This window comes from Castanea sativa, chromosome 6, assembly GCF_040712315.1.
Source record: "Castanea sativa cultivar Marrone di Chiusa Pesio chromosome 6, ASM4071231v1".
Lineage (NCBI taxonomy): Eukaryota > Viridiplantae > Streptophyta > Magnoliopsida > Fagales > Fagaceae > Castanea > Castanea sativa.
Window position 1 is genome coordinate 17,126,732 of NC_134018.1, and position 10,963 is coordinate 17,137,694.

General features: G+C 33.7%; 1 protein-coding gene across 1 annotated transcript; it reads right to left on the reverse strand.

Annotated features, from left to right (window-relative positions):
- Positions 1-7,643: 7,643 nt before the first annotated feature.
- On the reverse strand, positions 7,644-9,140 carry LOC142638293 (glucan endo-1,3-beta-glucosidase 11-like). Its single transcript, XM_075812316.1, has one exon. The coding sequence runs from the start codon at positions 8,969-8,971 to the stop codon at positions 7,841-7,843; it is 1,131 nt and encodes a 376-aa protein (XP_075668431.1). The 5' UTR covers positions 8,972-9,140; the 3' UTR covers positions 7,644-7,840.
- Between the last annotated feature and the right edge of the window lie 1,823 nt (positions 9,141-10,963).

A 10,963-nucleotide genomic window follows, 5' to 3' on the forward strand; every position in this document is an offset into this window, starting at 1 on the left:
GTTTATTTTCTCTCTTAATAAAATTTCTGGTTCATCAAAAAAAAAAGAGTGTTGCTGGAGGTGGAGTGATATGAGATGCCTCGAGGAATAGGGACCGGAATTTTTTCTCACTATTGGAGTAACAACCACTTTCTTAGCAGAGTTATCGGCTCTAAAGAGATGAGCTTCTTTGCAAAAAAAACCTTTAATCTGTAGCTAACTAGCTATTGAATTAGAAGTATATACCCAAAAAGTAATGGACATTCACGTCAAAGAACTTAAAAATTTTAGTTACAACTTAAAACACTATTTATTTTAACAACTCACTTTGCAATTCATCTAATATCAAATGTTCTATTTTTTTTACTACTTAATTTAAATTTTTTTTTTCTTTATTATCTCTCGAACAAAGTTTAGCTACAAAATTGGTTGTAACCTTAGGCTACAACCTTACTCAATAAAATAAAAATCACTACATATTTTAAAAATCTAACCGTTGAATATCATGTTCTTTACTCTCTTAATACACATGTTAAATTTTGTGTCAATTGGATATTATATACTATATGATCTATAATCTTGTAGTTTATGCATAATTTTAAACTACAAAAATTTGCAATTTAAAAAATTCATTGATGAGATAGCTATTAATTTTTAATTTTCTAGAAATTTTGCAAGAATGGAGGTTATAAGAAAAAAATGTAATCTAATGGTGGATTTGTCAAATTGCACCTCTAATAAAAAGATATTGAACAAGGTTGTAGCCTTAAGTTACAATCAATTTTGTAACTAAACTTTATCTATCACTTGGACAAAGTTTAGCTTCAAAATTGGTTGTAGCCTTAGACTACAATCTTACTCAATAAAATAAAAATTACTACATATTTTGAAAATTTAACCGTTGAATTTCATGTTCTTTACTCTCTTAATATACATGTCAAATTTTGTGTCAATCGGATATTATTTACTATTTAATTTATAATCTTATATTTTATGCATAATTTTAAACTACATAAACTTGCAATTTAAACAATTTATTGATAACATAGCTATTAATCTTTAATTTTCTAGAAATTTTGCAGACATGGAGGTTATAAGAAAAAGATGTAATCCAATTGTAGATTTGTCAAAATTCACCTCTAATAAAAAGATATTGAGTAAGGTTGTAGTCTTAAAGTACAATCAATTTTGTAACTAAACTTTATCCCTATCCCGCTATGTTTTTTTCTCTCCTTCTATTTATGTCTCTTTCTTCCCTAAAGCAATCCAAACTCACCACTTTCTTCTCAACCCTCAATCCAGCAAACCCACCCTCACCACTAGCCACCACCAGCCACCACTACCCAAAAAAAAAAACCCACTTAACCACCAGCCATTCAACCATCACCACGACCACAACAGTTGTCACAAATCCGATCAGAAAACTCACACCGTAAATTTAATCAGAACCCAACAAAAACAACTGCCATAAACATAAACAACCTAGCAAACCCACACCATAAATCCGATTAGATCCACACCCACTACCACCAACCCCCAGCAACTTGCATCTAGCCACCGCCAGCCACCACCACCGGAGGAAAAGAATAAAAGCAAAAATACTATTTTTGTCCCTACATTTTCCTCCCATTCTCACTTTGGCCCCTACTTTTTTATTTTACCATTTTTAGTCCCTAAAATGAAAAATGCGTTCTATTTTAGTTCCTACCGTCATCTCACTAACGAAAATTGTTTATTTGGCAAACGGAGTGTACTGTTGGCACACTAAATACTGATGTGACCATTAGAATAATAATAACAAATTTTCTTTAAACATCCACGTCAGCGTATAATTTTAAAAAATAATTTCTCAATTTAACAAAAGAAAAAAAACATAATTAAAAACTAAAAACACATTAATTCATATTTGAAGTGGCAGTTCTTCCTCTCTAAGTTGACTCTGCCTCCGCCGCTCTTTCTTCTTGCTCGTGTCCGATTGGGGTCAAGATCGAACTCAATGAGTGGCAGTTCCTCCTCTCTTTTCCTCTCATCTCTCATGACTGGGATCAGGCTCAATGACAAGGGAGAGGAAAAGAGAGAGGTTGAAGAGAGGCTAAACACCAATTGAGAGAGGGAGAGAATTTAAGCGAGTGGGTGTGGGAGTGTTGGGTGGGTTTAATTTTTTTTGGGTTTGGTGTGTTTAATTTTGTGTTTTTTTTTAACAAAAACATATAGAAAATGTCAAATAATGGAAAATACTGTGTTTGTGTTTAAATTTGGGTTTGTGTTCTTATGTTTTCTTATTTAAGATAAATCTCTATTTCAATTCATGTGATTTTTTATTTTTAATTATATTTTTTAATTTTTTATTTAGTTAAAATTTATAAATTTATTTTTTAAATTTAGAATATGACGTGGATTTGACATGGCATTTTTAAATATCAAATAAAAATTTTAAAATATTATTTTAATGGTCACATCAACATTTATTGTACCAATAATGCACTCTATCTGTCACGTAAAAAATTTCCGTTAGTTAGATGACGATAGTGACTAAAATAGAACACAATTTGCATTTTAGAAACTAAAAGCTGTAAAATAAAAAAGTAGGAATCAAAGTGAGAATGAGGTGAAAATGTAAGGACGAAAATAGTATTTCCACCAAAAATAGATCCACAAAACTTCAACCACCGTAAACCCATTCCAAAATCAACCGAACCACAAATCCTTGAACCCACTATCACCCATAACCATGGTTGAACCAACAAGAGCCACAACTGGAAGCACTGAGATCGACGGCCACAACCAAAACCACCATAACCCACAACACAACAGAGAGAGAGAGAGAGAGAGAGAGAGAGAGAGAGAGAGAGAGAGAGAGAGAGAGAGAGAGAGAGAGAGAGAGAGAGAGAGAGACGTTGGTGTAGAATAAAAAAAATTAGTTTTATTTTTAACTTGATGCTATAGTGAGCTGCTATAGATAGCAACAACTTACTGTAGCGGAAAGTTAAACAATTTTAGATATAGCAACTTTAGTGTAGATTGATTTTTATAATTTGAGGTGTTAAAATGGCTTTTTAGCTATTTTAACACCTTGTTGCTTAGATGTCCGATTCTAACTTCACTAAGAGCATTCGCAACAAGGGTGCTAAAATATATAGTTTTTAACAACTCAAAATACTATTTTATCTATTTTAACACTTCATTTTATAATGCATCAAATATCAAAAGTTTTATTTTAGCACTCAACACATTAAAATAATATATCCAACACAATAAACAACAACCACTACCACTAGGCCTGTCCACACATATCCGGTGACCCGACCGAAAATCGACCGACTCGACTTACTCCGGCGGTCGACGACAGATTTCTCCACCAGAAACCGACTCCGATGGGTCAGTTTCAGTTTCTCTCCCTCAAAAACCCGAAAAACCCGAACTGACCGGCAAAAACCCATAATCCGACGAAAAACCCAGATTTCAACGATAGAAACCCAGATTTCAACGATAGAAACCCAGATTCTGGTGATAAAAAACCCAAATCTCGGCGAAAAAACCTTGATTCAAGCGCTATTTCACGTAGATCCGACGAGATTTTGACCAGATCTAGCGAAATCTCATCAAATCTTGTGAGATTACCGCCGGATCTAGCGAAATCTCATAGATTCCGATAAGATTTTTGTCGGATCTGGGTTTTTCTCACCTTTTCTCGCGATTTTCTCGCCGTTTTCTTAGATCTTTGATGCCGACCGAGACTCGTCCGCCACTCGTTGAAGTCTAATCCGCCCGACCCGTTTCCTCCGGCGGTTGGCGGCGGAGGCGGGTGAGTTTTTCCAAAATCCGATTCTATCGGGTCGGTTTCAGGTTGGGCACAAACCTGACCCGGACCGAACCGTGGACAGCCCTAACTACCACCTACACATTAACTTTTTTTTTTTTAATATAGCTTTGGAGTTACAGTAAAATGTCAAAAATGACACTTTATTGTAGCTTAGTTGTTAAAAGTTTTAAGTTTGGCAACTTTGATAAAGTGGTTTTGGTGTTAAAATGACATTATAGCATTTTTCACACCTTTGGTGTAAATGCTGTCTATCTCTTCTCTTGTTGATGAAGCATTGATTTTGTAAATTCCTCAAGTGAAGGTGATTGATTGCCACAGGAAATGAATAGGTGTGCAAATGACTTTTAGCTGGAAAAAAAAGCATGCCAACTAGTTACTTTGGTTACTTGTCATTGCCCCTCATTTTTATCTATTTAATAAAAAAAGGGTCTATCATATACCCTTTTTTTTTTGTACGGTACCCACTCAAATCTTAACCGTTCATATTACTTCCTTCAATCCTAGTTGTTAATTAATTTTAGTATGGATACTAGTTACCAGCTAATCTGGTTAGAGTATAAAAACAAAACAAAATAAAAAATAAAAAAAGAAGAAAGAACCAAAGAGATTTCAAGCTCTGCTAAACGAGAACCTTGAGAGGCAATGTGCCATAGCAATCCGCCTATCACTACTACACAGTAGCTGCCACTGCAAACCTTCTGCCATTGCTATCGGTAAGAATTTTTATGGGCAATTGAGAAACTATGTTTCTTTTTATTTGATTTGGGTTTTACTTTTGGTTAGATTTGATTCGGTAATTCACATGTATGGGTTTTGTGTAAGATTTGTGCATTTATTTTTAATTTTTTGCTTAATTTGGTTTGGGTATTTCGCCTTTCAATTTTCTCGTATGCCATCACTACAGTTTCTTCATCGAGCCTGTTGAAAATTTTGTTCCTAGAAACCATGTTTCAAGGAGAGAGACTTGAGAGGCGACTGTTATGACAAATTGGTCTCATTCCTCTTGTAAGATCTGAGTGCATATGGATATTGTGCAGCTTTTGTATTGGGCTCTAAGAAACGAGAAATTATTACATCCATTGGCAGCATTGCTAATATGATCCTTCCTAACCCCTAACTAATATCTAATAAAACTCTGTTATTTATGTAAATATAATATCATCTAATAATATTTATTTTTTATTCTTTGTAGGAGTGTAAATAATAATTTATCCTGTAAAACAGGCCATCTAGTTAAACACTTTAACAAGTATTTTAGCAAAGTAAAGTGCTGTCAGCCAAATCCAAGTGAAACAGATGGCAAACAAAAAAGAAGGCAGACATAAAAACACAGGATTCAAGATCATCTTATCCCTAAAAATTCAACCATCTTTTTAAGAGCTTATCTAGAAATCCACGTATTTCGAAGCTCTCTTGGCCACATCTACCGTGCCAACCGCCCAGTATTTAGGTCTTTCTGTTTCACGAATTATAAGAATTCAAACAAGATGTAAAGAATTACCACCCTACTGAATCTCAGCAGCATTTCCAACGAACCCTCTGTCAGTACAGCCACAAACACTATCATACCAATTCCAAGCCCAAGACCCAGCACCTTCGTGGTGGCAGGCAGTGCCATAATTGCAGCTCCAATAATAGAAGTGGATATATTAAACACTGAGGCAGCAAATGATGCTCTCTTGAGAAGATATAGAAATTTAAAATAGTGGAAATTCATAAATGTAGATTTGTAAGGAATGAATTAAAATGGTCTAATTACTAATGACACACAACAACTCATTATACTATCAAATATAAAATTCATCTCACAACACAATCGTAAAAAATGTTAATTTTGATTTTATAATCTCCAAACCAAAATCGCCCACTGAAAAAGAAATCTTTCATACCAACAATCATTCAAATTGCAAATTTTTATACAAATTTAAATAATAGTCAAAGAACAAATTGAGCAAGGAATGTTAACAGCCAATATATAAAATACACACCATCATTAAATATTTTGTAAAATTCAAAGGTTACTCGCTTCCTGAGAACTTGAAATTACTCCAATTTGATTGCATCCAAACACAGAAGAGACTACAACATAACAAACAATTGAGAAGAATGAGTGACTAAGAGAGGTTGCCGAGGTAGGGACTGCCTCTAGTAATTTTTTTCTTTCTTTTTCTTATCTCTATTCCTCTTACCGTCTGTTGTGATTGTGTTTATCAAAAGAATGAAGATAAAGTCAAAAGTGGCTGGGATATAGATGAAAATATAGGCAAAAAGACTTCAAATCAGAAAAAGATCAAAAAGGGCTCCAATTTCTTTTCAGCTCACACATACCTTTAGAGCAACAAAAGTAATTCGAGCCGTCTGAACCTGTACATGTTTGGCAGCCCCATAAAGTTGACAACACAAAGACTAAAAGGGCCCCAATTTTATTTAGCTCACAAATGAAGTTAGGGGTAATTAAATAATTTCAATCACATGTGTATGTTTTTAGAGTTTCAAAGAATCTGCTCGGCTACAAACTTCTTTTTGCTGGGCTGGCCGTTTTAACACTTAAAAAATCGTTTTGTCAAACAAATACCCAACCCTCTTTTTTATGTAGAGTATCGATATAGAAAATAAGAGGTAAAGGGATTTCATTTTCAATGAAAGGGAAATTTTTATAAAAATCAATAAATCATATAAGAGTTTCTTAAAAAATAAATAAATAATGGAAGGGACATTTTTTTTTTTGAAACGAGGAGAGATTACAAGGACTGGTTACAGTGATGAAATTTACAAAAAAGCAAGGGGTGATACAAACATAAATTTATTCTTCACCATTAATTTTAGTTTTTTTCACTTTCTAAAATAATGTGGTTTTGGTGAATCTAGAGTATGTTTAGATACCATTTATTTCGTTGAAACTAAATAATTATAGCTAAAAGTACTATAAATAAATACAAAAATTAATTAAAATAGTATAATGAGGCTCATAAATAGTGTCAAAAAATACTGAGAGCTATAATTAATAGCAAAAATAAACTGAATAATTAAATAATTTTTATTTTTCATCTAAACCCAAAATTTGGCATGAGCGTATAAGCTTTACCTTTTAGCTTTTATCTTTTTTTTTAACTTTCATGTATAGTTTTTTAGAACTTCGAATTTTTTCACACGAGCTTATAAGAATTGGAGGACTTGCATCGTAAACCTTCGCCTTTATTGCACAAATGGAGTTGATGAGAGGAATAACATCTGTGGGCTGAGGAAGATTGTTTCCAAGTTGACCATAGTTGAATTCCGAGGGAAGCTGCAGAACTCAAAGTAGGACTAGAAACAAGAACAAAAAGAACCAAAGAAGAAAAGAGGGATTTAATTCTAAGGGACTCCATAGCCGCATTTAGAAAAATACCAGCTAACAGAGATAAAACTTTGTGTGGACTGGCAGGGAACTTCTATTTACAAAGATTCAAGAACCGCCTTTAACTTTTTTCGTTTCTCTGTTTTCAATTCCTATTTGGAAACGGGGATAGAAATTTGAATACGCGTTGATTTGTTGAATATTCAAATTTGAATATATATATATATATATATATATATTGCATTTAATAAGGAAATCTTTTAAGTAGGAAATATGTATCTCTCTCTCTATTTGTTGGAGAAAAACTCCTCAGACACGGGTGAGCCCAAGTCACATAATGGAAAAGGGTTCAAACTAGTATAGAAAGGACAGACTTTTGGATTAGTGGAATGAATTAGACAAATTACATTCTTAGTCCCTGCAGGTAATTTGAACTAGTTGGTTTAAACTTTAAAAAGCTTGTAGTTGTAGAAATCTATAGAAAAGCAAAAGAGAAAACGAAAGTAAAACCGAGAAAGAGAAATTGGAATATAAAGTATAAACAACCACAACTTAAACAATAATCAAAATGTAAGAACTTACACTTAATCTCTATTCATACTCCCCCAAAAAATAGAGAGTACAAAATAACAAACTAATCAACCTTAGAATTTGTATGCATATACTTTGACCTTCTACATTCTTTATCAATCCAATTGCCTCTAGAGAATTGCAATTGATGCTATGCAGAAGAATAACAATATAAGACTATTATATCTTTTAACAGAAGAAGAACTAACAGTATCTCCATCAGTGAGTCGAACGGAATACACTGGCATTTTATCGGGTTCAAACAATCCAAAATTCCTCTCAGACGTCGGTCCGGGCTTCATGTTTTCGTTAAACAATGCAAAAATATATATGTCTAAACTTGACCCCAATGGTGTCACTTTGTTTTGAGCAACCATCTTTATCAAATTGCTATTGTACTTGGCTGCATTATCAAGTGTAGCACCAACTTCATCAGCATCTCCCTTCGATGGCCAACCAGTCTCTGACTCACAAATTGAGACCCCCTTATACCCCAACAAAGTTATTGCAGAATAAACCGCATCAATTTGTGCAAATAACATGTTGTCATATAAGAGCTTGGTAGTTGGATCCACAAACCCATTATTTGGCTCAAAAAGAACATAATTAAGATCAACTTCACTTGGGCTACTCGTGTATGCAAAAAAGGGGTACATATTGATGTAGAAAGGTGAGCCTGTCTGCACGTGAAAGCTCAAGATTGCTTGCATATATACCTTATAGTCTTGTTGAAAGGCTCCAGCAGATGGAGGATAAGTAGATTCCATGATGCCGAGAGAGTGTGCGGTAGTTACGTTGATACTCTTGTCTAATCCTAAAGAAACCAGTGCAGCATACACGCCTTCCATGGCTGGAACCAGATTGTTGCTCAACTCGGTATTGTTCAAAGTTAACACTTCGTTACCTACCATGATGCCTGTAATCTTCGTAGCCGGCAAGTACGTCTGGACATTCGATTTCACCCAAGTCAAGGCTTGCTGTGGATCACCCATCGATGACAATAAATTGTTGCCAATTGCAACCATGAATTCAATGCCGGTGTTGGCGAATGCACTAAGAATTTGAGGATTTGCATCATAAAGCTTCGCCTTAGTTGCACCAATGGAGTTGATGAGAGGAATAACATCTGTGGGCTGAGGAAGATTGTTTCCAAGTTGACCATAGTTGATTCCGAGGGAAGTTGCAGAACTCAAAGTAGGACTAGAAACAAGAACAAAAAGAACCAAAGAAGAAAAGAGGGATTTAATTCTAAGGGACTTCATAGCCGCTTTTAGAAAAAAACAAGCTAAGAGAGTCTAAACTTTGTATGGACTGGCATGGAACTTCTATTTATATAGATTCAAGAACCGCCTTTAACTTCTTTAGTTTCTCTGTTTTCAATTCCTATTTGGAAACGGGGATAGAAATTTGAATACGCTTTAACTTCTATCCTCAGACACGTTTTGCTTACCACAGGTGTCCACCGGCCCAAAAAATTGACTTTTGTTTGTTACTGCGTGCGGCTGTGTTTCCACATCATGAGGTGAAACGAAAAATAATAATAAACTTTCGGCCACGCTGAGGATAATGTAATTAATGTCCAATTCTAAAAGCATGCCATATTGCCATTTGCCATGCCTTTGGTCTCAACATCAATAAGCAGAGATTTTTTTTTTCTTTTTTTTAATGAGGTTGTTTAATAAGGTGTGCATGCATGTTTGGAATTGGAGTCTAGATAGCATGTCACAATTTTGTGTGTGCTAGGTTATGGTAATATTGCATTATTAGGAACTCACGTGTTTGAATTCACTTGGTAAATATCATGAAGGACTAACATACATTAGAAGACTAGAGAAAGTCTATAGACAGCAACGGAGCCAGATTTTTTTGTCAAGGGCAAAGCTAAATGTATAATAAGAATGAAATCCTAATAATCACAGACACATATACAAACATATATATATATATATATATATATATGTTACCTATTTATTTATTGTTTATACATGAAGAATGTTTGTAATTTTGATTTAACATATGATATTTTATTATGTAAACAAAATTTTCACATCAATTAAGTCTTAAATTTTTCTCTAAAAATAAAGTAAGTCTTAATTTATATCTTTAGGGGGTAAAAAAAAGTAAGTTTTGACATGTCTAAAAATATACAAGTTAACTATCTAAAAAAATATATATATACAAGTTAATTTAATAAAAATAAAATATAGGATAAATTATATGTTTGGTCTTCAACCTTTAGGTTACATTTTAATTTGGTCTTTAACCTTTTAAATGTGTTAATTTGATTCCTGACTTTTTAATATTGTGTCAAAATAATTTTTAACATTAAATGATAGATGAAAAATACTAAAGTAGCTAACTGCTAAAATTACAAAATAATTTATATACAACTATCATGCCACGTGGACTAAATTAAACTAAATAAAAAATGAATCTCACGCAGCATGAACCTGGACTCTGTTACCCAAATTTAGACTCTCTCTTACCGTGAGTGTGAGAGCCACACACTTTGACTCACCGTGTTAGAATTTATAAATATCATCTCAAGGCTCACCAATCAGGTTTAGACCTTGACAATGCAGTCATTTTACTTTTTGTTCTTTTCTTTTTATTCTCTTCGTCCTCATTAAATTGATTAATTACAAGAAAAATGTTGTAAATTTTCTGCAAATGCAAACCAATGAACCATGCCCTATCGAGATGGATCTCAAGAGAGGAGTTCTGTATTTTTTCCAATGGATCTCATCTGTGTTCTCAGCTACAAAAAGACATTCATATGCACAATCATTTTTGAAAAGTTGTTTGCATCACCAGTAGATTAGAGTCAAGTTGGGTTTTGCCGCCAGTCTTCACCATCGGATATCGCTGCCATGAGAGCTAAATCACCAATTTCTTCTATTATATTAGGGATTTTGATATTGAAGATGTTTCTTCCTAATGAATCGTGCTACTATGTTAGGGATTTTGATCCTAATATGAGCCTCACGTGAGTCACGTCACGTGTTTGGACGTGAGCTACTCACTAAGCTGGGGTTTTTCTTTTCTTTTTTTTGAGAAAAAGTTTAGTTAATGTAATTGACATGGTAGTTCAGATGGTGGAAGTCTAACGTGGCATTAAAAATATATTTTATTTTGACTGTTAGCCATTTTCCATCCATTACTTAACATCCATTACTAAACAGTAGGAACTGTTTTAATATAATATCAAAATATTAGGGACGAAATTGATATATTTGAAAGATTAGTGACCAAAT

Bases quoted from the DNA above. Each gene is read 5' to 3' on its own strand.
- LOC142638293 (XM_075812316.1), bottom strand. From the start codon at position 8,971: ATGAAGTCCCTTAGAATTAAATCCCTCTTTTCTTCTTTGGTTCTTTTT.